At 36.3% G+C, this 27,076-nt stretch overlaps 1 protein-coding gene across 2 annotated transcripts in view; it reads right to left on the bottom strand.

Annotated features, from left to right (window-relative positions):
• The window catches only part of INO80 (INO80 complex ATPase subunit), a 126,379-nt gene that overhangs the window by 61,174 nt on the left and 38,129 nt on the right, over window positions 1-27,076 (bottom strand). For both annotated transcript variants that reach the window (XM_070583754.1, XM_070583762.1), the window contains exons 7-22: window positions 25,826-26,040; window positions 21,856-21,909; window positions 20,833-21,036; window positions 18,473-18,668; window positions 17,513-17,580; window positions 16,243-16,452; window positions 15,667-15,747; window positions 14,733-14,828; window positions 9,334-9,393; window positions 8,755-8,897; window positions 7,504-7,588; window positions 6,391-6,508; window positions 5,023-5,108; window positions 2,059-2,226; window positions 1,705-1,838; window positions 125-192 (exon numbers count right to left, since the gene is read on the bottom strand). In XM_070583754.1, the coding sequence (XP_070439855.1) occupies window positions 125-192; window positions 1,705-1,838; window positions 2,059-2,226; window positions 5,023-5,108; window positions 6,391-6,508; window positions 7,504-7,588; window positions 8,755-8,897; window positions 9,334-9,393; window positions 14,733-14,828; window positions 15,667-15,747; window positions 16,243-16,452; window positions 17,513-17,580; window positions 18,473-18,668; window positions 20,833-21,036; window positions 21,856-21,909; window positions 25,826-26,040 (1,986 nt within the window). The remainder of the gene's footprint in view (window positions 1-124; window positions 193-1,704; window positions 1,839-2,058; window positions 2,227-5,022; window positions 5,109-6,390; window positions 6,509-7,503; window positions 7,589-8,754; window positions 8,898-9,333; window positions 9,394-14,732; window positions 14,829-15,666; window positions 15,748-16,242; window positions 16,453-17,512; window positions 17,581-18,472; window positions 18,669-20,832; window positions 21,037-21,855; window positions 21,910-25,825; window positions 26,041-27,076) is intronic.

Here is a 27,076-nt window from a genome sequence, read left to right as displayed (position 1 = left end):
TTATAAATAAAGGCTTAGCATGCAGGCAAAATCACTACTAGTTCCAAATCAGTCACTCAGCAAAATAAACAGGACCCTGGTAAACTCTTGGCATACTTTCCTTCCCAAAGATCAAAACACTTACCTTTTCTGTGAAAGAGAGACTCTTGGATGTAGTCTGGTGCAAATGGAGAAAGAAGAACCCTTAACCACCTGTAAAGTAAGTAGAAAAAATAAATCCAAACCCAAATATAAATATTGGGAAGCTAACTAGACTGGAGGTTCCAAACTAAAGAAAATCTTTTAGGTTTAAAACTGTTTCTAACAACTTTTTTTTTTTTTTTTTTAAAGATTGGCACGTGAGCCAACATCTGTTGCCAATCTTTTTTTTCCCCTTCTCCCCAAAGCCCCCCAGTACATAGTCATATATTCTAATTGTAGATCCTTCTAGTTGTGCTATGTGGGACACCACCTCAGCATGGCCTGATGAGCAGTGCCAGGCGCACACTGAGGATCCGAACTGGCGAAACCCTGGACCGCCAAAGCGAAGCGTGCAAATTTAACCACTTGGCTGCAGGGCCAGCCCCAAAACTGTTTCTTCTTTTAAGAAAGTTTGTTGCCATATCACCGGGCAAAAATCACAGCATAAATGTCAGGAAGTACTAAATACTTAAAGGCATAAGAAGATAACGCAAGTTCAAAGTAGTCTCATTTTATTTTAGAGAATCATAATTCTAGCACTGTAAGTTACCATATACTATATTACACAAAACAACGCTACAGCTCTGGTCTGTTTCCCCCTGCCCATGTAGTTAGTATTAGCCTGGAGCTATCACAGACAAAGAATTCTTAAAATTAAGCCCAAGAAATGTGTTTCACTTTCAGTTTTATTATACTAAATATTATTGACGATTATTTTGATAATACTGTTTATATTGTTTCACTACAGAAGGAACTTTCTAAATTCATGGTTTTCAAATGTGGATGTGCATAAGAATCCTTTGGGAGCTTGTTAAAAAATACAGAAGCTAGGGCCACCCTCACTCACAGGAGTAGAATGGACCTACACATCTATTTTCTGAATGCAAGTGGTCACTAGCATATTATCATTAACAACTACTTCACCTTTACTGATTCTGGGAAGAAGGTAAATTTGATTAATTTGAAATCCAATCAGTTCTCCAACAAGTGCCATTCCAAGTGTAAAATAAGCCACCATAGAGCAACTCCAGTACTGGGGCAGGGACATCTGCTGATCTCTCTTGCTGCAAGTACACATTTGCACACAGGTGCACACTACTCAATTCAGAAAGGAAGGGGCTGGCCTTGTGGCGTAGTGGTTAAGTTCGGCATGCTGTGCTTCAGTGGCCTGGGTTCACAGGTTCAGATTCCAGGCGTAGACCTACACCACTCACCAGCTGTGCTGGGGCAGTGACCCACATGTAAAGTGGAGGAAAACTGGCACAGAAGTTAGCTCAGAACTAATCTTCCTCAAGCATAAAAAAAAACTCACAAAGGACAACAGAAGGGGCTAGGGCCTTTAAGGTCATCCAGTTATACCCCTGATAAACCACAAGATCCCTTAACAAATAGTTGTCCACCCTTTGCTTAAATACCTCACTGTTGGAGAACTCAAACATTTTCCACTAAATTTATTTACTAAGCCACATATCCCCAAATTACAAAAACACTCCCAGAGTAAAACAAGTATCACTATTTGCTCACCTGTCCCGTGAATGATTGAAGACCCTGATCTGTCCATGACGGTATATAAACTTTGAAATCTGGTATGGCTTTAGGGAAATATGAAATGGAGACCAAGTTTCTTGTCGTTCAAATAACTCTGGGTGATTACATACCTAAGAGGAAGGGAAATGATAAGACAACATTGTCCTGTGCAGACATTGCTCTATGAAATGATGGGGGATCCCAAACCATGAAAGTTTACCTTTGTAAATATATACTTTCCCACTTTCATCTCTTTTTAACAGACTTTGTTTATCTGGAATCAAGGCCAGAGCCTTTTTCTTGAAATGAATTAATAAAGATAACTCCAAGGCAGCTGATCTAAGCTCTTACCTTCCTAAATTGCATGACCAGATTCATGAGGCTGCTGGTGGTGGTCTGTGCTTGCTGGGTAGAGCCCATAGAAGACTGCAATAAATCCTCAATGGAAATTTTGTTTTTTAGTGCCTGATATAGCAGCTTCTGTCGGCTGGTCAGTTGGCAATACATTAGAATCTCAATCTAAAAATCAATTAAGAACATTTATACTTCGAAAAACAGTTTTTAAGAATAGTCACTATCAGCATAAGGTTGAAAACATACACAAGCCAGATTATGATTGAAAAAACAAAATACACACCTCTAGAAACTCAATAGCTCTATAAACCTGTGATGTGGCTAATTATCCAGAAAAATGTTCTTTCCTTGACTTTCTTCCCTTGTCACTCACTCTACATGCTGTCCCTGGGCAATCTGTTCCATTTCCAATAGCACCAACTACCATCTATCACAGTAACTTGCAAAAATACATTCCCAAACATCCCCAGTCCCATATTTTCAACTACCTACAATAACAGTACCACTCAGAGAGTCTACAGCAATTGCCTATGTGACATATCAGGAAAAAAATTATCTTTTCCACAATTTACTAAATTGGTTAACAGCATTACAATTCACTCAGTTGTTGGAAGAGAAACTTCAGTCAGCTCTGGTTTTTCTTTCTGTCTCATACTCCATGTTCTACCATGTTCTAAGTCCCTCAAGTCAACCTGGAAATTTACCTCCAACTACCCTTTCTGACCACTCTCATGCCATAATGCAGAATCTCATCATACCTAATCTAGACTGCTATTATTTTGGGGTCTTCCTGCCTCCAGTCTCTCCTGGTTCTAAGAAACTTTCCACACAAATCTTGTAAGGTAATTCAACTGCTGAAAAACCTTCAATGTACATTACTGCCTATAGTAAAATATTAAAAATTATCCCATAGTCAGAGGCAGCCTCCCATAATTTAACTCACTCTATTGTCCCAGTCTCCTCATCACCATGTCCTCTTATATACCTTAGCAACAATGGTCTGAATAATGTTTGCCAAACACGCTGCATATCTGAATGTTGCTCTATCTTTGTTCACATTGCTCTTGTTGCCTAGCACCCCCTTCCTACCGTACTTTCCTAGTAAACGCCAACTCATTATTTCAGAGGTACTTCACTCTGCTTTCATGCCTTCTCCCACCTTCCCCAACAGAACTACTCCTTTATCCATGTTTCCATTACACTTCACATAGATAATCACTGTATGTCTTACGACACAGTATTACAGTCATTTATGTACTCATCTCCCTTGGAAATCTGAACAGAACCTAGACACTGTTCATCTTTATGTATTAGTGGCTGACAGGCAATAAGAGTTCAATAAATAAATATATTATTTAATAACACATTTATTACTAATGTTTAAGGAATTTATACTATGCACAGTGGTTAAGAATCATACCACATCTTCTGATCCCCTCCCTAGTGACCACTAAATAACAGAACTATTGTTTTTGAAGCCCTTTCTGATATAAAAGCCCCAACGATCCAGTGTTTTGTATAGTATTTTCCTTCTATCAGATACATCTGTGTGACACTGCTATTTTAGTTAAAATGAGCCAGTTTCATAAAACAGCCATCAAGATTTTAAAAAAAGGAATAAAACAAAAGTATACTTCTACTCCTCTCTTTGAAGGTATACACTCCCACCACAATCTTCCAGACAGAGATACTAATTTCAAATGATCCAGCCTTCAGGCAGTGATAGAGGAGAACTACCTGATGTTATCAAGAACCTGGAAAGATGTCTTTTAGGTAGAGAGCAGAATTATGAGAAACAGGTGGAATCTATGGAAGACAGGAAAAGCCCCAAAGGACTGGGAACTTGGAGAAAGAAGAAGGAAGGAAAATATGGGGAGGATTCACAGGAGATAACAGAAAATTACAGAAGTCTGGTAAGGATCTAAAAAAAGACATTTATAAACCAAAACTACTGGTCTTGTATGAGAAAAAAATATTACAACCCAAAGCACATTAAACTTCTAAATCTAACTCTCGGTTTGCAAGAATACAAGAGACAGAGGAACATGTGAGACAAGACCACAATGATACAACTAGGAAAATTCAGTACACTCATGTGCCACATAATGACCTTCCAGTCAACGACTGCATATACAACAGTGGTCTCCTAAGATTCCTACTATATAGCCTAGGTGTGTAGTAGGCTGTAACATCTAGTTTTGTGTGAGTACACCCTATGATGTTCACACAACAACAAAATTGCCTAACTACACATTTCTCAAAATGTATCCTCATGGTTAAGCAGCGCATGACTGTATGTGGAAAACAAATAACTACATTTTTTTCAATGAAGAATTGCAAAGGAAAAAAGAAGGGAGGGATTACAAGATATTTAAGAGACATATCACGCAAATGCTATGTGTGGACCTTGCTTGGATTCTATTTCAAAAAGCTAATTTTTTAAAAAAGAGAAAGAAAGAAAAAGAAACACTAACAAAGACAACTGGGGATATCTGAGCACTCATTGGATATATGATACTATAATGGAATAATTGTCTTTTTTAGGAGTGATAATGATATGTAGTTATGTATTTTAAAAGAAGACCAAATCTTTTAGAGATACATATGGAAATACTTATATGAAATAAAAAACATCTGGGATTTGCTTCAGAATAATCTAGAGGGGTAGAGATGGCTATGTTGAAGCTGTATGGTGGTGATTACAAGAGGGTTCATTATACTATTCTATTTTGGTAATTCAAATTCTCCATAATAAAAAGCGTAAAACAAAAAGAAGAAAAAAATATTACTTGCCTTGATTATTTGACTCATTTTAAGCCTTCTTTGAATCACTTAAGTTTAAAGGTCTTCTCTTAGTAAAACTAATTACCCTTCAACTAAACATTTACCAAATTTTTTTTGCCCTGGAACCCTAAGTTGGTGCCTATTAAGGCTTACACTCATGAGGTCTTCTTTTCTTACCTTGTCAGACAATTCATTTTCCACATCTTTCTTGATTCTCCTCAGCATAAATGGCTTCAGGATCATGTGTAAGCGAGAGAGTTGATCTGAAATGCCAGGAGGCCCCCCCCAATAATACATTATATTGATTTAACACAAACAAAAGAAATATGATCACGTCTTACTAAGCTGTTCTAACACCTTTTGGCTTAATGATTCTCTGAAAGAAGACAGAAACGGAATCTTTTTCCCAAGTAGGAACCAAGGAATCTGAATTTTTCATAGCATCTTCCTATATTCAACTGGGCAAATGCATTTTGGTCTCATTTACTCAGATCAACAAGTACCATTTTATTTTTATTAGAACTCACCCTTAGAGTGTTTTAGGACATTTTATCAATAATAGGGTTTTCATATAGGTCTAATGCAAGCTATCTGGGACTCCCAATGTTCCTGAAAAATCATTTCTTCAAAGTATGTCAGCAAATTAACAACTTGTAGTATAAGAAATTACTTAAGGACTTTTCTAATAGTAGATGTCACTTCATGTCCATGTAATAAACACCTCATAACTCTCTTAAAAGATATTATTCAACAAGGTCAAAGTATTGATAAACAAGGTCAAAAATGTTCACAGTAGAAACAAATCCAAACACAGATATCAACAAAATGACCCTTCTAATATTTTCTTTTTTCTTTTTTTTTTATTGAGCTAATGATACGTTACAAACTTGTAAAATTTCAGTTGTACATTATTGATTGTCAGTTGTGTTGCAGGTGCACCACTCCACACCCTGTGCCCACCCCCCATCCCATCTCTCCCCTGGTAGCCACCAATCTGTTCTCTCTGTCTACATTTTTAAATTCCTCATATGAGTGGAGTCATACAGAGATTGTCCTTCTCTAACTGGCTTATTTCACTTAACATAATTCCCTCAAGGTCCATCCATGTTATTGCAAATGGAATGCTTTTGTTGTGTTTTACAGCTGAGTAGTATTCCATTGTATATATATACCTACCACATCTTCTTTAGCCCTAATATTTTGTTTTTAATCACAGGAAAAAAGCCCTAACCCCACAGCACAAAGAATATAATTCTGATATGAACTTGTCAGAATCTACATGGAAAATGAGGAGTCTCTAAGCGAAAATATGGTACTTTATGAACTCTGCCTGTTCTGCCTTGGTTAGTCAACACTACAGCAACATCTCCTGAATTAGTCCTTTTTTGACTCTTTGGAAAATAAAGCACACAATTATAAGATAAACTTTTCACCTCAGATCCTTCTCTGTATACTAGAAGAATTCTTCACATAAAAGAAAATACACAATTACATAGTTGCCTACACTGATAGGCAAAAAGAAAGTAAGTTCATAAAAGTACTCACTCTCATCAATGGCAGATTTGTTTTCGGCGTGGCTCTCAATGTCCTTGGAAAACCATTCATTAAATTCCTCATGTGAATCAAATAATGTTGGCATAATGAAATGAAGCAGAGCCCAGAGCTGGAAACAAAAGAAAAGTGAAATAGCTGTAGGACAACAAAATGAGTATGTGAGAATACAATGGAGGTTTGGAGAGAAAGAGTGAAAGTTGCAGGTGTGTGTGTGTCTGAGTCTACGCGCACATGTATGTTTGAGTAAGGGAGAGAATGAGCATACAAGCACATACCTCATCAACCAACCCCAATTCTAAAACATGCTCTAGCAAAATGTGAGTATTTTTCAATTAATTTCAACCTAGAAGTCTGAAAGCACAAGTCCTGCTCAGACTTTGCAGTGGGATGGTTTTAAAGATCATTTATATGTCCATGAATGAACATGATCTGAGGTAGCATAACTTGCTAACAATAACTGTACATCAGAGGTCAGCAAATATGGTCTGTGGTGCCAGGTCTGGCCTGCCATCTATTTTTATAAATAAACTTTTTATTTTTACATAAACCTTTTATATTTTTATAAAAAGTTAAAATAAAGTTTTAAAGGAACACAGCCACATCTATTCATTTAATCTATGGCTGCTTTCACATTACAACAGCAAGGTCGAGCAGTTGCAACAGCAACTGTACGGCTCGTAACGTCTAAAACATTACCATCTGGTTCTTTACAGAAAGTCTTCTGACCTCTGATCGATTATCTTTCCAAAAGAAAGAATTTTAGCTCCTCTCAGTGTTAAAGAATATTATACCTTCTCATTCTGGCATAGAAACATCTCTGCGTTAGATGGGTAGCATTCCTAATGAATTCACTATTTATTACATAAATATAAAGGAATAAAGGAATTTATTTGCCTTATGCCAGAAAATAAGAAAATGAGAATGATGCAAAACAAAACAAAAACCACTTAGGGTAAGCTATGGTTAAATTCTTCCTTTTATGTGGGGATTGTCATTTGTACAGAACAATAACACTCTAACTGGGCATGGGTAAAGAACTCTGTTCTGTACTGGAACCATTCTGTTTAAGGCACACATAAAGCTGAGGCCTTTTCTAGTGCCTACCTCTGCCATGGTGTTCTGAATGGGGGTCCCAGTTAGCAAAAGCCGATTCCGACACTGAAACTGTAAGAGGATCTTCCAACGAACACTGTCCAAGAAGATGAATTACAAATTCCAAGTTAGCAGTAAATCTCTCTTCACCCTATGAAGACCCCATATTTCTAAAAATGCTTTCCAAAAAAATAACAAACACTCAGAATCAAGTACTCCACCAAGTATACAACTGAAAAATATTATTCAACAAAGCCGAGGTCAGGAAATTCCAGAGAAATTGACTCCTCTGTACTGAAAACATGGTATTAGGGTTTGGGAAAAAAAGGCCCTCAAACAGGCAGAGTAGGATCCTTTCTGGCTTGATAAAGTCCTCTACTTACTATCTTTGGTCAGTTTTATTGACAGAAAGCATTTAATTATATGGTACTTATCTGTAGTAGAAAGCTTTAAACTTATTAACTTGTGTTTCCAGTTGGGAGTTTGGAGGAAGCAATGGAGAAAGGGGAAGGGCGTGAGAAGAAAATGCAAAGTGAGTTTATTGCTCCTGGTCACAAGCATGTCTTACTTCAAAAAAGTGCAATATGAAGAAACGCTCTTCAGAAGATGGAGAGTTCCACGGAAAATACCATGCTGCCAGTTAACATGGACCTCCTAAGAAATTCCTATGGGTTCATCAAGAGTTTAATAAGAATTATCAAACCCAAGGTTTAACACTGCCAAGTAACACTTCACAGCCAAGTGCTCATTTACGATTCAGTTTGGGACCTTAAAGGTATTAGAACATTTCAAACATAGACCTTCCAATAAAAGGATTCTAGGGGGTCTAATAACCATCCAGGGACTAGGACAACACACATAAAATAGACAGAACCTGTAATCCACATAATGTAACATTCTAATTTCTACTAAGACCTCCTGTCTAAAACAATCCCTCACAGAAAGAGCAGACAACTCTTTCTGCATAGGAATTTTCCTTGAAGAATAAAGATCTGTTAAAACATCATAATTATTGAGTAGGGAGATAGAAGTCGAGAAAAATCCTTATATTCTAAACATTAGTATTTGTGTTCCATGGAAAATGCAAAAGGGAATTTCTGCCTTCTGGTCAGATATACGGCTTATGCAGAGACCATATCATGCCATGTTCTAAAACCTCTCTGATCTTCATTCACGTGTGTGTGTGTATATATCATATACACAGATATATGTATATCTATATATCTTCAGGCCATGGAGGTTGGTTTCTACTACTCACGTTACCTGGAACTACTTTTGAGCGCCTGAGCCTCATCCAATACCATGTACTGCCACTTGACCCGCTGGAAGTACTTTACATCCTGCACCACCAGCTGGTAGCTGGTGATAACCACGTGGAAGGGGGCATCCTGAGTATAGAGGGTCTTCTGTAAATAAAAGAGGGTAAGGGTGTAAAGAGACACCTAACAACTTACAACAAGATAATGAGGAATGGACTGTACTTTCTAAGGCCAAGAAGTTTAAGATAGTCCTAAAGATGTGCTTCTCCCACATGGTAGATGTGCAGTGAATTAAACCATAACTGTTTTTAAAGCAGTCACCTTAATCACAGACCATGTTAAAAACTAGTCTTTAGCTAGTTAAAGAAAAAAGTTCTTAGTTAATCCTGGACTTTAAGTTCAGCTGATTGTCTATAAAAGCAAAAGCATTGTTAAAAAAAAAAAAGTGTGCTTGCCTAGTGTCCAGAAATATATAATATATAAGAAGATTTTACATGAGAAATTACTCAGATCAACTAGAGAAATACTGATTGCACATGTATACGTGTGTGTGTATGTATATATGCAGTAAGCTGAAAGTTACCTGACTCCAAAACCTCCTGATGACTTTCCTATCATGAGGATTTCCCCAATATGGTAGCACCTAGAAAAAGGACCAATATACAGATTATTTCCTACTGATCATCTTAAATATACCATCACAAATATGTTATTCAGGATGATTCTAAAAGAACCTAAGAGAATGAATATAGGAGTTCCTCTTCTGTCATTGCTGGACTAGCGTTTCTCCTAGTATATATATACAAAACACTTGTTTGAAGACATCACAGGGCTGCTGAGACAGTGGAGAATTACAGAGCCAAGATCCAAAATTAGAACAGAAGCCCAGAAAGGAAAGCCAGGCACCTGGCACACATTTCCCCTGAAGGTGCTGATCCTTTCCAAAAGTTCTAGTTGAGAGACTAACAACGAATTTTTTGTTGTTGTGGGGTTTTTTTTTGAGGAATACTGGCCCTGGGCTAACAACCGCTGCCAATCTTCCTCTTTTTTGCTGAGGAAGACTGATCTTGAGCTAACATCTGTGCCAATCTTCCTCTACTGTATATGTGGGACGTCTACCGCTGCATGACTTGATAAGTAGTGCGTAGAACCACGCCCAGGATCCAAACTGGTGAACCCTGGGCTACTGAAGCAGAGCATACGAACTTAACCACTACGCCACCAGGCCAGCCCCCAGAGTCTTTTTTTATGAGACACAGAGCCCACAGAACAAAAATGTAGTTCAAGGAGAAGGGATTCTGATAACCACCCACCTCCCTGGCTTAAGTTGGGAATCCAAGCATACATACATACTGGTAATAAACTATACATAGATTTTCCTTAACAGGTAGTGAACCCCAGCTTTGAATCACCTCAATTCCTGACTGGAGCAAGAGGATTTTGGATTATTAGTGACCCAGGAAAAAAATTACTAGGGGCAAAAATCCAAAACACATATAAATCCTCTCTCTGGAAGAAGAAAACAGTATCCAGAGCCAACATCATTCTAGAATTTTTCCTATACAATGTCTGGCATACAATAAAACAAGTAAAAAAAACCAGACATAAGGAAAGACTAGACTACATGACTGAAAATCAACATGAAAAACATGAAAGAAACAAACCCACAGGAGATCCAAATAATAAAAACATCAGAAATGGACTTTTAAAAAAATGCTAATTTGTTCAGGGAATTAAATGATTGAGAATTTCAGTAGTGTACTAGAACCTATAAAAAAAAAAAAGGAATTTTTAGAACTGAAAAATACAATAACTAAAATCAAGAATTCAATGATAAGTTCAATAACAGATCTTAGATACAGGTAAAGAGAAAATCAGTGAATTAGATGATAAGTCAGAAGGAAATACTCAGACTAAAGCATGGAGAAACTAAAGAATGCAAAATTCAGCACTTTTTCTGTGATGTTTCTAGATGTGGTTTCTTTCTTTTTATCCTTATGGGGCTCAAAGTGCTTCTTGAAGCTGTAGCTTGATGTCTTTTGTTGTTATGAAAAATCTCAGCCAGATGGAAGCACAAATATGCAGGAAGCAATGAAGATCAATGAAAACAGTGAATATGTAACTAATAAGTCTAAAATAAATCTAAAATGTATAAATAATAATACAATGTCTTGTGGGGTTTAAAAGATAAAATACATATAAAAACAAGAGAACGTAAGTCTAGAGAAGGAGGATGTAGTTAAGTATACTAAGGTACTTGTACTTATACTAGTACTAGTAGTAGTACTTATACTACTTTTTTAAAAGTCAAGGATGCATATTGTATTCTCCTGGTATCTACTGAAGAATAAAATGAATATATAATTAGCAAGCTAGAAGGGGAAGAAAAAAAAATGAAAGAGTAATAAAATCTAATCAATCCAAAAGGACACAAGAAAGGAGAGAAAAAGAAAGCTGAACGGGTGAAAAAAGTAGAAAGAAACCAGCAAATTAGCAGATTTAAACTTCATATATCAATAATTACATTAAACATAAGCACAAATATGCCAAATAAAAGGCATGAAATACTCCTTAAATGTAAGGATAGAGAATGGTTAAAAGCAAAAGGTAGAAAAAGATATAATGTGAAAACTAACCAAAAGAAAGCTAATCTATCTAATATCATAGAAAATAGATTTTAAGGCAAAAATCTTAAAGGAGGGAATTTCATAATAACAAAAGAGTCAATTCACCAGGAAGATAAAATAATTGTAAATTTATACATATCTCACATCCTCAAAATATATAAAATAAAAATGAACATAGGAAAACAGAAATGGATAAATCCATAGTTGTAAATTTTAACACACCTCTTCAGTCACTAACAGGACAGGTAAACAAAAAAAAAATCTGTAAAGATAGAGAAGAGCTGAACAAGTTAAAAAACTTAACCTAATCAATATACATAACAACACTGAACTCAATGACTGCAGAATACCTATTATTTTTAAACACATATAGGACATTTATAAAAACTGACCATGTGCTGGGCCATAAAAGCAAAGTTCAACAAATTTCCAAGGATTAAAATCATAAAAAGCATATTTTCTTACCACAGTGGATTTAAAGTATAAATTAGTAACAAAGGTATCTAGAAAATCATCCTTTGTTTGGAAATTAAGAACCACACTTTAAAATAAGCCACATATCAAATAAGAACTTGCAATAGAAGCTTTTAGAAATTATTTTGAATTGAAAGATAATGAAAATGTGACACATCAAACCTTTGGATAGCTATAGTCACCCTTAGAAAGCAATTAATACCCTTAAATACACCAATTAGAAAAAGCTGAAAATCAGTTATCTAAGCTCCATCTAAAGACATTAGGAAAAAAAAAAACTACCAAAAAAGTACACAAGAATAATAAAAGACAAAATAGAAATAACTGAAATAGAAAACATACAGAACAGCCAATTTCAAGAATGAAAAGTGGTACATTAGCTATAGAAAAATTGTAAATCATACTTTATGGAAAAGAGGAGAAAGTCAGAGGCACTGATCATATCAGAATCATAAAATGAGTGTTACTCAGATACCTGCCAAATAAAATGAACTTTCAGACGTTATCATACATCTAAGTATCTTTTGAATGTAATCTAACTATAAACCTGACCAGAGTCTACATCTAACTATCTTCTGTGGGGAAGTGAACACATTTCTAACAGTTAAAGGAGTAATGGCAACAGAAACAATGAATCAACAGAGCAGAGGTCATCAAATCATTTCCTTAAACAGCCAGATAGTAAATATTCAGGGCTTTCCAGGCCACACAGCCTCTGTCACAACTACTCAATTCTGCTGTTAAGAATGCGGCCATCAATAATACATAAACAAAAGAGTGTGGCTGTGTTCTAATATATATGTATTTAAATTTCATGTATCATTTGTTATTCTTTTTTAATCAACAATTTAAAAATGTAAAAACAATTCTTAGCTCACAAGCTGTACCAAAAAAAAGGTGACAGATTTCTCAATAAGTTAAATATAGAATGACTTAGCAATTCCACTCCTAGGTATATACCCCAAAGAACTGAAAACAGGTGTTCAAACGAAAACCTGTATATGAATGTTCACAGCAATACTATTAACAATAGCCAAAAGGTGGAAATAATCCAAATATCCATCAATAGATGAATGGAAAACAAAATATGGTATATCCAGATAATGAAATATTATTCAGTCATAAAAAGGAAAGAACTGCTGACATATGCTACAACATGGATGAACCTTGAAAATATTCTGCTAAGTGAAAAGCAGCAGCCAGACACAAAAGGCTACATTATTATATGATACCAGTTGTATGAACTATCCAGAATAAGCAAATCCAGAGATAGAAAGCAGATCTGTGGCAGCCAGGGGCTGGAGGGAAAGGGAGTGACTGCTTAATGGGGAGTAGGTTTCTGTTTGGGATGATGAAAAAATTCTGTTACCAATTAGCAGTGAGCATTGTACCACACTGTAAATGTACTTAATGCTACTGAATTGTACACTTTAAACTTGGTACATTTTATGTTATATGCATTTTATCACCATTAAAAAAAACTGGGGCAAACAAGTGGCAACAGAATTGGCCCACAGGCCATCTTTTACTGATCCCTAAACTAGAATATCAAAAGGAAAGAAGCTTAACATGCAAATGAAAGCTCAGTTTGAGGGATAGGTATAAAGTCAAAAGAGAGGTATCAAATGACATAAATAGTACTCCATTGCCATCTATCGGCCAGTAAAAGAAATACTGAAAACTTAAGTGGTTTGGTGGAAAATTTTAAGACAATTTTTCAGCTTCCTGATTGTTCAACATGTACTGAACAATAACAAAGCAGGAAAAAGATGGGGAGCTCCATATTTCATACAGCAAACAACTCTAGAGACAACATTCAACAAACTGCCTTAGAATGATCTCATCTTCTCATTAGAAAGTTAAAAAATGAGTAAGCCAAATTAAAAGCTATACACCTAATGTGCTTTTGTAAACAGAATCTACAATTCAGACACAAAGGTAAGGCCACAGTCCCCAAGGTGCCCCAAAGTGGAACATTCCAGACATGTCCCTACTGCTTACAAAGCAAAAGCCAGAAAAACACCAGCCTCCCATCTCCACCCTATCCCATACCCTTTAAATTGAATGGAACTCATGATTATTATAGAGACCCCAAATCAGAGAGATCATGTCTCATGATATATCTCACGAGACATAATCTCCATAAAACCTCCTCACCATGCAACTTCATTACCACTGTAACCCTTTAGGGAAAGAACACATATTTAACTCATTTCCATCTTTTACTTGCAAACAATTTAATAAATTGTACCCATTCTTTCTTGCATCCCAACAACTTTCTGTAAGTAAACGTCTGTTTAAATCTTTTGCATGTCTTATTCAACTTGATGCAACATACTTCCCTGCTGATCATTTCCTACCTCAACGTCAATTCTTTTCCTCTGAATTAGTTAAAATCAACTTTCACATCTACCTTATACATTATAAGGTATAATATCTACTGTAGACATTATAATTTGGACAAAGACTAAAAATATGGCTTTGGAGTATTAAGAAAATGAATTATTTATGAATACATTTGGCAGGGGACAACAATGCCATAAATTACAGTATATGTGTCCTGATGATATGATTTGCCAAAATCTATGTTAATCAGTAAGGTAGTTATCTTCTATTATGGCAATTTGACCAGGAGCATCAATCCATGTGGCCAATGCAGCAAATCACTCAAATTAGATTGGCTGTCTCACTTATGAAACATAAGGATGTAATATACTCTCTTATTGCTCCCATTAGTAACTTTTATAGAGAATGTACGTAAGGTATTTTGGAAAAAATGCAAGAAATTAAAACTATTGTGAGCAATTAAATAAGTAAGGTAGCAAACGAAGAGTCAGAAAGTTTAAAGAGCAGTACAATTTCTTGTCAGATTGATTTTTACCTTAAATTTAGGAACAAATCTAGTAAACTCCTGGTGCCAATTGTTAAGTGTAGAAGCAGGTGAAATTATTAAGAAAGGTCCCCAAATGTTCTCTCTCTGAAACAGAAAAACTGGGTCAGCCAACTGCAGGAACACTGAAGATATGTAATTCAGAACTATAATGACGAGCAATTTAAGAATAGGAGATACATTATAACAAGAAAAACTGTGTATCTCCCATATATGCACACTCAATAATAACATCCTACGTTAATAATAACACAGGCAAGGAAGTTGCTCATATACACCTTCAGGAAAAAATACCAAGCAATTACTCCCTCCCCTCATCTCGTTTAGGTCCTAATATATATCATTCACAAAGCACCTAGACTGACTTGTATGTGTTGCTTTCCCCATACTAGATGATCATAACAATTTTACTATTATTTAATTGGTATAGAGCTTTTGTTTTCAAAATGCTTTTACACATATTTTCTCACTTAATTCTCATAAAATTCTTAGACGGTAGATATCATCCCCACTTTACAGAAGTGAAAACTAAACCTCAGAGAGTTAAAGTGAAGTCAGGTCAAAAGAAGTTAAGTGAACTGCCCAAGTTTTACACTGCTAGTAAGCATAGAGTTGAGATGTGAACCCAGGTCTTCTGACAACTAACTACAGCATCTTTGCCACTACATCGGTGGTTCTCAATAGAAGGGGGTTGGGGTGGGGCAGGGGTTCAAACCACACCTGCTCAAAAATTATCCTAGTCTTCTTGAAAACCAAAATGTTTCACCACACTGTGTCAGCTTGAAAAGGCCTTGAAGGCAAGGAGCAAGTCCTACTGTCTTGGTTTGCCACAGAGCCTAGTACAGTGCTTGATAATGGCTGATTCTCAATAGAAAATGACCCTAGGATCTAGAGAGAGGAAGATGGAAAGACTGCATCCACCCACCTCAGCCAGATGGGCCAGGAGGGCAATGCTCTGTACTGTTTTACCAAGGCCCATTTCATCTGCAAGAATGCCATTAATACCCTGGAAAAAAAAATACACATGGTCAACACCTCTCATATTCCACCACACAAGGTTCAACATACTGCCAAAAAGAACTAACCAAAATGTCAGATTTGTTCAAACAAAAGTGACTAACAGACATCCAGCTTCAGCACTATTACCCACTGCTGTAACGATTCCTTTTGCCAACTCCACAGAGACAACTGCGAATCATGATACATGAGATGAACAGGCCAAAGCCAGTTTTTCAGCTAATCTAATCTAGGCACAGAAGCAAAACAATCTGGTTTACCAAGACCCCCTAAGATAAACTATATTCATGATACAAATGTTCTCCAAAAAAATCTCCAGGTTAGAAATATAGAGACATCTTACTCTTATGAAAAGATAAAGCTTTTTAAAAGGGATGAAATCTAAAACAGTATCTTGTGCTCATTTCACAATATACTGAACCAACGACTTCAGGAAAACATAACAAACAAAAGACAACGGGTAGGATGTAGTTTTAAAATTCACCTGTTCATAGAGATTTGCCAACCAATTCATGCCTTTCAGCTGATAACCTTTCAATTTGCCATTAAAAATTGTAGGCTGTGGAATATCCTCACCAGCCCGGATAGATGGGTTTGCCAGGCTGTAACTCTCCCCAAATCCAGTGCCAAACTTGTTTGCTGCCCGTAGGGCAGCTGCACGACTTTCTTTTGCATCTTCATCAAATGACCTTGTCTGTAAAATAAAAATATATTGAAGGAAAATATAAGAAAAAAATTAAATTCAAATAAAACTCATAATGACATACATCTATTTTGTGCTAATTGGAACAAAATTTCTGATAATATAATTTGATATATAGTCATGTGTTGCATAATGATGTTTCAGTCAACAGCAGACTGCGTATAGACAGTGGTCCATTAGGACCATATAACCTAGGTGTGTAGTAAGCTATATAATCTGGGTTCATGTAAGTACACTCTAGGATGTTCACACAACAACAAAATTCTCAGAACTCATCCCCATCGTTAAGTGATACATGACTGTACCATATTATATGTAAAGCATTCTACATTAAAGTATATTGTTAATATTTTAAAATTAACTTAACAATTATATTAAGAATATGTTTTTGATGGACAGACACTAAGCCATATTACAGGATTACTTGCTTCATCAAGGGATTTGTTAGATTTGATATAGAATTTGTTTGATTGGTTGGGATGGGTGGGGAGAAGGTCGAGTTCATGTCTAACCTTGACTTAGACCCTGTCAAAGTTACAAAGGGGCTCCTATGAAGTATATTAAACTGTGTTTTCTTTATTTAATTCAATCTAACTGCAGTTTCTTTCTGATTTCATTAAATATCACTATATCATGAATAAGCAAGTTACTACTAAAGTGAAACAAGCTACTAACGTAGCAGATTTCTTAGAGCACGATATAGCTCTCTTAACAAGCAAGAGTGTGAGCTTTTTCACTAAACAACCGTGATGCATTTCATACTGTTTACCCATGATTACTCAGGAAAACAAAAAAATTAGGCAAGCTGTCCTAGCTTTAATCAACACACTCCTAAAGCTTAGACAAGCGAATGCTTGTTTTCTACCTTTCCTCAAGTATGCCTGCTGTTCTAAAGCAAATAGACAGCCCCCACCCAACACATTCACATACACATACACACATTCATAAATGTTTTTAATTGAAAATATGATTAAGACTAAAGGAAGACCACCCAAGTTGTGGGGTATTTCCAGGGCCCATTACAGTTTGTCTTTTCATTTTTAAGACTCACCCGAGCTTGATGAATATGGTAAGCATTTTCAGCATTCTTCAGGGCCTGGGCTTTGAAATGGTTACTATCTGAAAAGGAAAACTTGTAGATTATCACATCTCATTAACTGATCTCCTTCAAAGATGCAACTCACACCAACATATGTGCATCCCTGACTCCCCTATTCTACTTATCCCTAGGTTCATGGAGGGTGAGGGAGCAGAAAGGCTCAAATCACTTGACAGAGGTAAGGACTTGGAAGCGGCACTAGAAGCAGAGGGCTGCCACGGTCTCCAGTAGCCTAAGCTAGCTCATGACACCACCAGGAGACTGAGCTGCAGTTTCCCAATCCTAGGTTTCTTGCAGACAGCAATGCCAAAGCCAGGAAAAGCAAGGCAATGAGGATTCAAAATTGTGATATATTTATGCCGGGTCAAACTATTCCAGAAGAAGAAATACAGATATATGTAACCCCCAAGATTCTCTGAAGCACTCTCATTCTCTTTTATTCCGAGCTCAGCATGACCCTGATCATTATTCTCTGTGAAATTCCTCTCACACTTCACCCAATTCCCCCATCCCCTTGTGATCACAAAAATACCAACACTGAATAGTCTCTTTCTCATGCTTGACTTGCATCACCAAGAAACTTACTATGTGAGATAATTTTGTCTGCTGAGACATGTTCACTGAATTCTTCTGATTAATACCTTCTACTTCTACTAACAAATCAAAACATGTAAAATATTCCCAAACTTGCAAGATCATATAACTACACTCTTTCCTTTTTAAATTACATAATACAAGTTACTTCATATGCAGTCACACTTTTCCTACTCCAATACAGTAAGTTCCCCTTTACTGATCAACGTTACCTATCAATCAAGATAAAACTTGCAAGAATTAATCATGTGTATAATAACCTTAGATATGAAAAAATGGAGGGTACTCACCTCCTCTAACTCCTGATTCAGGACTTACCATAATCCTCCTGTGTGATGTTAACTACCACCCCTCCACCAATGTCAATTTGTCTCTGGGTAGAACTGTCTTCCAGTTTTCTTAGGATTTCTTCCTGGATCCCATCATGACCCATGTCTCGTTTGCGACTCATGAAATGGGCATATAATTCTGTCTGGGTGATCAGGAAGTTCAGTTTTCGCTGTTGCCTCTTGGCCTAAAGGGGCAAAAAGTCGAAAGTGACAGTAGAGTCAACTCATCAATCACACACAAAAGGTAGTCAACAGAATTCACCAAATCTACATATACTTTGCATATAATTCCTTTACAAATATTTTACCTTTAAAAAGGCAAAAATTGCTAATGAATAATCTTATTAGAACCAAGTCAGTGGTACTAAAAGCAATGAATAACTTTCATTTATAGTCTAATAATAACCTATGTTTTGCTCTCCTTTACAATAGAAAATCTTTTCTCTTTTAGGCTTCTATCTAAAATGCTTACTTCTTTACTGAATTACTTTTCTATAGTGGCACTGATATACTAACTAAATTCAAACAACACGTTTTATTTCAAAAACTGGGTGGTAGATACATGTGTATAGCTTTATCATTTTTGAAAATGTAAATGTCAAAAACCTCTTCTTTATCACCAGAAGTCAATATAAGTGACTAGGAGATATAAATTATTCTGAAAGTCAATATAGGAGGTATCGGAGAATAAGAAGCCCATCAAAGGAAGAAAACACAGCCCCAAACAATCTGCAGATCATCTGTGATAATGATAACTACACAACATGAATACAGACCAAATATACACACAAACACATACTTTTTTTTCAATGTTAGAAAGCTAATTCAAAGTGCCTCTAAAATAATCTGGTAAGGAAAATAATAATTGTGTCAATAAAAAAAACCATTCTTCAAGATAAAAAATAAAATGAACAAATGATCCAAAAGACTAAACTATATGGAATATAGCACACTTAATAAACACCAAATTAAAGAGTCATTATTTCGCATTAACTATTTTATAATAAAATTGCTATGTATATACTTGATTTAACCTTGACCCACCTCCCCAAAAGAAAAAGAACAATAAAATAAGGAACATGGCCAAGAAAGGACACAAGTCTCAAAGTATGCTATGTAAAACTAAATTTTCTCTTTAAGGTTTTATAGCACTTGAGTCAGATTCAAATTAGAAGAAAATCTGAAAGAGAATTTAAGAGAAAACTGAGTTTAAATAATGGATATGGATACTGATGTTCCAAAGCTAAAATACTGTCAAGAAAACCTTTCTAAATTAAAATAAAAGAGAGTAACATCTCCTTTCACCTTAAAGAAGTCAACTACTACATGTTTAAATGAACAAAGTAAATTAAGGGAATAATAAAGATCCATCAAAAATAGTTTCATTTCAGAAGTTCAGAGAAAAGACACATAAGTCAACATAACCACCATGAAACTCTCATTGGTTAGCTATCAACATAATTGAAAGAAAGTCTCACAAACCGAGATCATAAGCCAAGCTGCTTACAAAACTTCAAGATCTGTGACTAACTCTCAAATGCCTCTAAACTCAGTAAGTATTCCAAAAGCATCAACTGTTTACTAACTCAATAATATGTTTATCTTGCATGCAAAGATACAAGAGAAGTGGGCAAAATCCATATTCATCCCTAAAGGCATGAATGATAAGGAGGGAAGATCAAGAGTTCAGAACAGGCTCCATAGCTCTGCTTTGACCACTATCTGAAAGACAAAATAATCTAATGTTGGGATTCCCTTCCGTCTCCAGACCTCAACTTTCCTTCCACTCATCCCAACTGGTTTACAAAGGGCAACACAATGACTTTGTCCTCTTCTTCTCTCCTCTTGCTTCCCTGAACGATATACTCAGCCTTCATCAGCTGACATCAGGCTTAGCAAGAGTACTGGCTGCAGGTTAAAACAGCAAACTGGTGAGAGGTAGGTCTCAGAAAACTGGGCTAGTTGTCCATTGTCTCTATCTGGCCCTAAATTTGGCAACCAGCCCTGATCTTCCAACAAACTGAAACTGGAGACAGCACCTGGAACCAAGCCAAGACAAGCTGTAAACTTTCTTTTTCTTTCATTCATTCTTTTTCTTATTTTTTTTTCGTCCTCCAGAAATACATAGAGGAATAAGGCTACAAAGAATAGAGAAAATTAGCCAGGAAGAGGGCCTTAGTGAAATAAAAACAGAATTGGTTTACTGTACTAAAACCACTATTGTCAAAGTTATGTCTTAAAACATTTTTTCAATGATTTCACTGGTTAGACTCATAATCTATGAAGTGCAAACCAATCTCTTGATATGGCTGCAGGAAGGGTTTTCAAAATTTTATGCTATTGCCTTACCTCCCGCATTTCCTCATCCAACTTCCGCTGTTCCAAGGCTTCCTTCTCTGCACGTTTGCGGTGTTCCTTCTCCACCTTCTCATACTTCTTCCAGTACAGAAGCATCTCCTTGGTGAGGCGGCGTGCACGAGGCAAGGTCTCTTTACAGTTCTTTTGAGCCTGCAAGGCAGCTCGACGCACCTCTTTCATGCACTGGTGGGCAAGCTGCAGATGACAACAATGTTATTAAAATGGAGGAGGACCCAAAACCAGGGCAAGTTTTCTCTGGGCTCTAAACCACAGCATCTCTCAATCTGTTCAGGGCACACAGTCCTCCTATGGCCACATGTCTTCCTCCCCCAATCTGATTAATGGCCCTGTACAATACTGTCACCCAGACCCAGACCCTAAGGTAGTATCAGGGATGAAAAACTTAGAGACATATTGCCTTAGAAGCTGAAAAAAAAGTATAATGGCCTGAGATTTTCTGGGAACTGACAAAATGTTATCACACTCACTAATAATAATAACTATCAAAGCTTATTATATGCTAGGCCCCATTCTAAGCTTAACATGTATTAAAATAATTTATTCTTCACAAAAACTCTATGAAGTTGGTATTAGCATCCTCTTCATTTTATAGACGAGGAAACCAAGGATGAACGACTAGCCCAGGGTAACACAACAAGTAACCTTACCTCCTCTGATCTTACAACTCTCAAAAGACATTGTGTTACTTCCCTCTAGGGGAAGGACTTAATATTATCATTTCTTAGATGAAAAGACTGAGCACAGGAAGATTCCGTGATCTGACCAAAGAATTAAGATTGGGCTATGGTCTTATCCAAAAAGGTTCAAATACCAGAAATGTGAGGAAGAGCAATTTTATTTATGATATAAACTGAGAACACTTAGAAACTCTCTTAGGTACTATTAGATTCATTACCAACAGGTCATAAGACACAACAACTTAAGCATGTATCCAAAGAACAAGATCATATTCTAGCAAAATCTAAAATGAGAAATATAAAACTACGGTTTTACCTTTCGGCTATTGGTGAGAAACAGGTTACGAGCTGAAGCTTTCTGCTTGTTGGCCTAAAATATTTAAGAACATTATTTTATTTAGGATTCCTTTTGAAATAAGTTTTGTAGACACAGTGTTCTATTCAACTCCTCGAGGGTTAAAAAATAAAACATCAAGCCAAGCATATTCAAAATACATGACTTCTAAAAGTCTTCCAAATGTACCAACCAACTCGGAACCACACAAAACTACCAAAGCAGCCCTGAGAACAATAAGCTAGTGCTGTGGCTGCCTTAGTCTTCTATATACTTTTGCAAAGAATTTAAGTTATATTCAAGGATTGAGGTGGACTAGGAAAATGTAACCACATACCCTAACCCTAGCAGCACCCTGATTAAAACACAAAGCTTTCCAGGGCTGACCTGCAAAGAAGCTGACATACGAGGGCTCTCAGATACAGAAATCCTTAAGGAGACAGGTAAACTAGCCTCCCACCTTTATGATTCTAGCCCCACCTCCAGCCAGGGCAAACTTGCTGCCACTATTACTCAATTTCTGCCATCACTTAAGCCTCATCTTCTCCCACAAAAAATTCCACAGCAGATCTAACACAGGATGACTCAGCAGCCCACAACCCAGTCTCAAGCTGCTTATTATGTCTTCCGTTTCAGTTAAAAAAAAAAATCCTAATAAAGAAACTTTATTTCCCATGATGATCCATTTGGCGTGAGAGAAGACACAAGAAGAGGCAGAGCTGAGTGGCCCTCTGACTGTTAAAGAGTTCTCCCTATGACATTGAAGATACAATGGGTTCAAAATTACAGAGCGCCTGAAAGACATTTCTATAATATTCCCACTTCAGACTGTCCGCTTAATGGAATTTTTAGGCCTTTTATCAAAAACTTTCTCTTACTAACTCCTAAGCAGCTATTGCCACTTTAAAGACTCAAATATTCCCATTGAATTCCTTATCATCGGAAGGGCATCATCTGAAGTCTCTTCAGCAGGTACAAAGCAGGTTTTCTCAAAACTTTTCCCACCAATAATGATCAAACATAAACTTCCTCTCCAGAAATATTTATTAATTGCTATGGGGGGAAAATCACTTACTGTACAGTAGAGAAGGACTCTCATGACAAGGGATCAAAGTTAATATCACCAATATTGGGACAGATACGTGATGTGCCTCCTGCTGTGATATACCAAGAAGGACACATCATCTCTCTGGTAATCCTGCCAAAAAGGCATAACCCAAATGTAATCATGAGGAAACATTCTACAAAACAACAGACCTATATTCTTCAAAAACAACAATGTCAAGAAAGATGAAGGCAGAAGTGTTTCAGATTAAAAGAGATTAAAGAGATGTGACAACTAAATGCAACATATAGTCCTAGATTGGATCCTGGATTGAATCAGGAAAAGAGAAAATTGCTATAAAGGACATTACTGAGACAACTGATGAAATCTGACTATGGTCTGTGGATCAGATAATAAAAATTTTTTTTTTAATTGGCACCTGAGCTAACGTCTCTTGCCAATCTTCTTTTTTTTTTCTTTTCCCCAAAGCCCCCAAGTCCATAGTCGTATATTCTAGTTGTGGGTTCTTCTGGTTGTGCTATGTGGGACACCGCCTCATCATGGCCTGATGAGCAGTGTGCCATGACCGCGGCCCAGCATCCAAACTGGCGAAACTTTGGGCCGCCGAAGCAGAGAGCAAGAACTTAACCATTCAGCCATGGGACCCGCCCCAGATAATAAATTTTGTAACTGCACTGTCATTATATATGAGAAGACTTTTTTTGATTAGGAAATACACACTGAATTATTATGAGTAAGTTTAGCACAAAGTCTCAAACTAGCCCTCAAAATGAGTGAGAATAAAGGTATGCATTTATATAATAAAAGCAAATGAGGTGAGGCAAACAATTGCTAAATATGAGTAAAGGATACATGGCAGTTCCTTGCATTACTCTTGCCATTTATTTTTAAAAACTTTTTTTTTTAAACTAATTTTAGACTTACAGAAAAGTTGCAAAAAATAGTACGGAGTTCCCTTACATCCCTCCCCCTGCTTTCTCTAATTTTAGCATCTTATATAATCATGGTACCAATATTAAGAAAAGAAATTAAGACTGGTAAAATACTATTAACTAAACTATGGGTATTATTTGAATGTCAACAATTTTTCTGCTAATACTCTTACTGTTCCAGGATCCTATATAGGATCCCACACTGCATTTAGTTGCTTTTCCCCTTAGTCTCTTCCTGTATGTAACATTTCTTCAATCTTTCTTTTTCATGTCCTTCACACTTTTGAAAAACACCATTTAGTTATTCTGTACAATGTCCAAAATCTCTGGTTTTCTGATGATTGGAATGACATTATGCGTTTTGGCAAGAATACCACAGAAACAATGTGTTCTTCTCAGTGTATCACATCAGGGAGTTCACGATGTCAAAATTTATATTTACTTTGATCACCTAGAGTAGGTTCCTAGAAGTGGGAGTGCAGGTTTGAAAGGTAAGTGCATATATAGATTGTTAGACTTTGCCAATTTTCTCTTTAGAACAGTTCTCTCTAATTTGCACTCCTAGCAGCACTGTATGAGAGCACCTGTTTCCCCACAGCCTCGTTAACAGAATGTGTTGTCATACGTTTACATTTTTGCTGGTATGACAGGTGACAAATGGTGTCTAGGTGTTATTTTGATTTGTATTACTCATATAATTATGACAGACTGAACCTTTTTAATGGTTGAGGGCATGTTTATATCTTTCCTTGTGTACTGTGTACTCACATCATTTCCCCATTTGTCTATTGTATTTGTGGTCTTTTGTCCCTCAATTTTTAAGAGTTCTTTACATATTAATAGCCCTTTGACTGTGGTATACAATATAAATAATTCCTCCCAGTTTGTCAGCTGTCTTTTGTCATGCAAAAATTTACTTTTTTATGTGGTTAGATTTATCAATATTTTCTTTTACTGCCTCTGGATGTTGAATCATAGAAACTCTTTTCCTACTCAGAGGTTAATTAGGAATGCAATTATTTTCCTCTAGTATTTGCATGGTTTCATTTTTAACATTGAGATCCCTAATCCATTTGGAGTATATAGTGAGATACAGGCCTAATTTTCTTTTTCCAAATGGCTACTCATTTGTCACAGCATCATTTATTAAAAATTCCACTAGTCTATTCTATGAGTCTATTTGCCTATTCACGTGCCAGTACCACATAGTTTTAATTACAGAGGTTTTACAGTATGTTTTAATGTTTTGTGGGGCTTTTTCAGTGTTTTCTTGGCAATTTTTGAATATTGACTTTTTCCATATTGAGTATCAACTTTCCTAAATTCATAAAGTATCTCGTTCATGTTTCTATTAGAATTACCCTCAATTTATAATGAGGCAATTAACCAGGTAAAATGGAAATAACTAGTGAATCTGAGTAAAGAGTATATGGATATTTCTTGCACTATTCCTTCAACTTCTAAGTTTGAAATCATACCAAAATAAAATGGTATGAAAAACAAATTAATAGAGCAAAAAGAATGCTTATACATGTTTCTCTTGAATCATTCACATTTTCTTCTGATGTCTGTGATTATTCATAACATCTAAACGTTTATAAATTCTCTAAGAAACATATCTCCACCATTTTATTTTAATCTACTCTATTATCACCTATCAATTTGCTTCAAATCTCTATTGCTATAAGTAAGAAAAGTGTGTTCCTTCCTCAAAAAGGTCTCCTTCCATTTTTTTGGCCAAGAAGCATCACATAACAATTAACTGTCTTGTGAATTCTGATCAAATTCTAGAAAAATAGTTAAATGGAGAGAGTACTATTCAGTATTCTCTTAATTCCAACAGATGAGCTTCCTTTCTGAACTCTGTAAAGGTACCTAACTCTCACAGCTCCTCTTTAGGGGGCAGGGAGAGAAAACATTCTTGCCATCTCCTATGCTGGAGGTACTTGCTTACCTTTGGTAGTTCCTTTTTCACAATGCTAAGCCATACTTTCCTGCGACGAGCATTAAGCTGCTCAATAGACAAGTGCTTCTTCTTGATGCCAGGAGGAGGTGCATCATGAGAGAACTTGGCAAAGACTTTGGTCTGGTGGTGGTGGCGACGAGGGGATTCTTCAGAGGAAAGTTCTTCATCCCTTCGCCTTTTTTTCTTCACTTTTTTCAACTTAGCTGTCAAGGAAACAGATTCTCAGAAGGTTGTATTTCTTCCCTTCCACAGGAGACAGCCACAAAAACAACCTTTTCACATGAAGAAAATTCAAGGTTCTTTCCTCATTCCCCCTGAGCCTGGCAACATTTATCCCTTTATCTATTTAGGCTCATGAATATTCCAAAAGGAAGACCTCACTACCTTGGAAAAGAACACTGGATACTCCCCGTGTTTACATGAAAGAGAAACAGAATAAAACCTAAGAACTGAACTCCTTTGGAAGCCAACAACAGGAAAGGACGTTTATGAAGTTTCATGGACTCAAATAATGGTCAAAAGGAAGGAAACGTTTCTAGTTGGTGGAAAGGTACGGTTACTAAAGAGAAGCAACAGAGAAAGAAAAAAATGCATTAACTGATATGACACTAAGACCTGTGAAAAGAAAATCACACATCAAACAAAAACCTAATTCGACGGGGAGGGTGTAGAGAAGGAGAAAACAGATGAACAAGAGAATGTGGGAGAAAGAAGGCAAGAAGACTGAAAAGAGTCTTTCTGAGTAGAGTTCATACCTTTCGGGGAATAAAATCTGCCTTATACAGATAGTTTAAAACTTTCCCATTCTATTTCCTTCCTCATTTCCAGCTGCTTAGAGCTCAGTAATAGAAGAAAGGACAGTTCTTGGCAAACTTGCAAACAAACATTACAGAACATCATCAGGAGGCGATCTACTTTAAATCACCACATACAGCAACAATTGTAACTTATTCCAAACACTTTAGGTTATTCTTCATACTTCCCTGTGCATAACCAAGTTCTTCCTTTCTGAGAACATTTTCAACATTTGAAGAGTATGTACAAGAAAAAAGGAATAAACTAATTAGCTTAAAGCTTTGGCTAGAAATCTGTAGTTCTTATGTCTTTATAACTCTAGAAAACATCATAAACCAAATACAAAATAAGGTTAATACTACTTACTACTAATTAGGGGAGACTGGGGTTTTTCAGATAGAGCAAATTTCTATTACATGGATTATGTTCAAAGTCCAAATGCAC

The sequence above is a fragment of the Equus przewalskii genome, chromosome 1, assembly GCF_037783145.1.
Source record: "Equus przewalskii isolate Varuska chromosome 1, EquPr2, whole genome shotgun sequence".
Classification (NCBI taxonomy): domain Eukaryota; kingdom Metazoa; phylum Chordata; class Mammalia; order Perissodactyla; family Equidae; genus Equus; species Equus przewalskii.
Note: the sequence above shows the minus strand (reverse complement) of the source record. Positions and strands in the feature narration are given on the sequence as shown.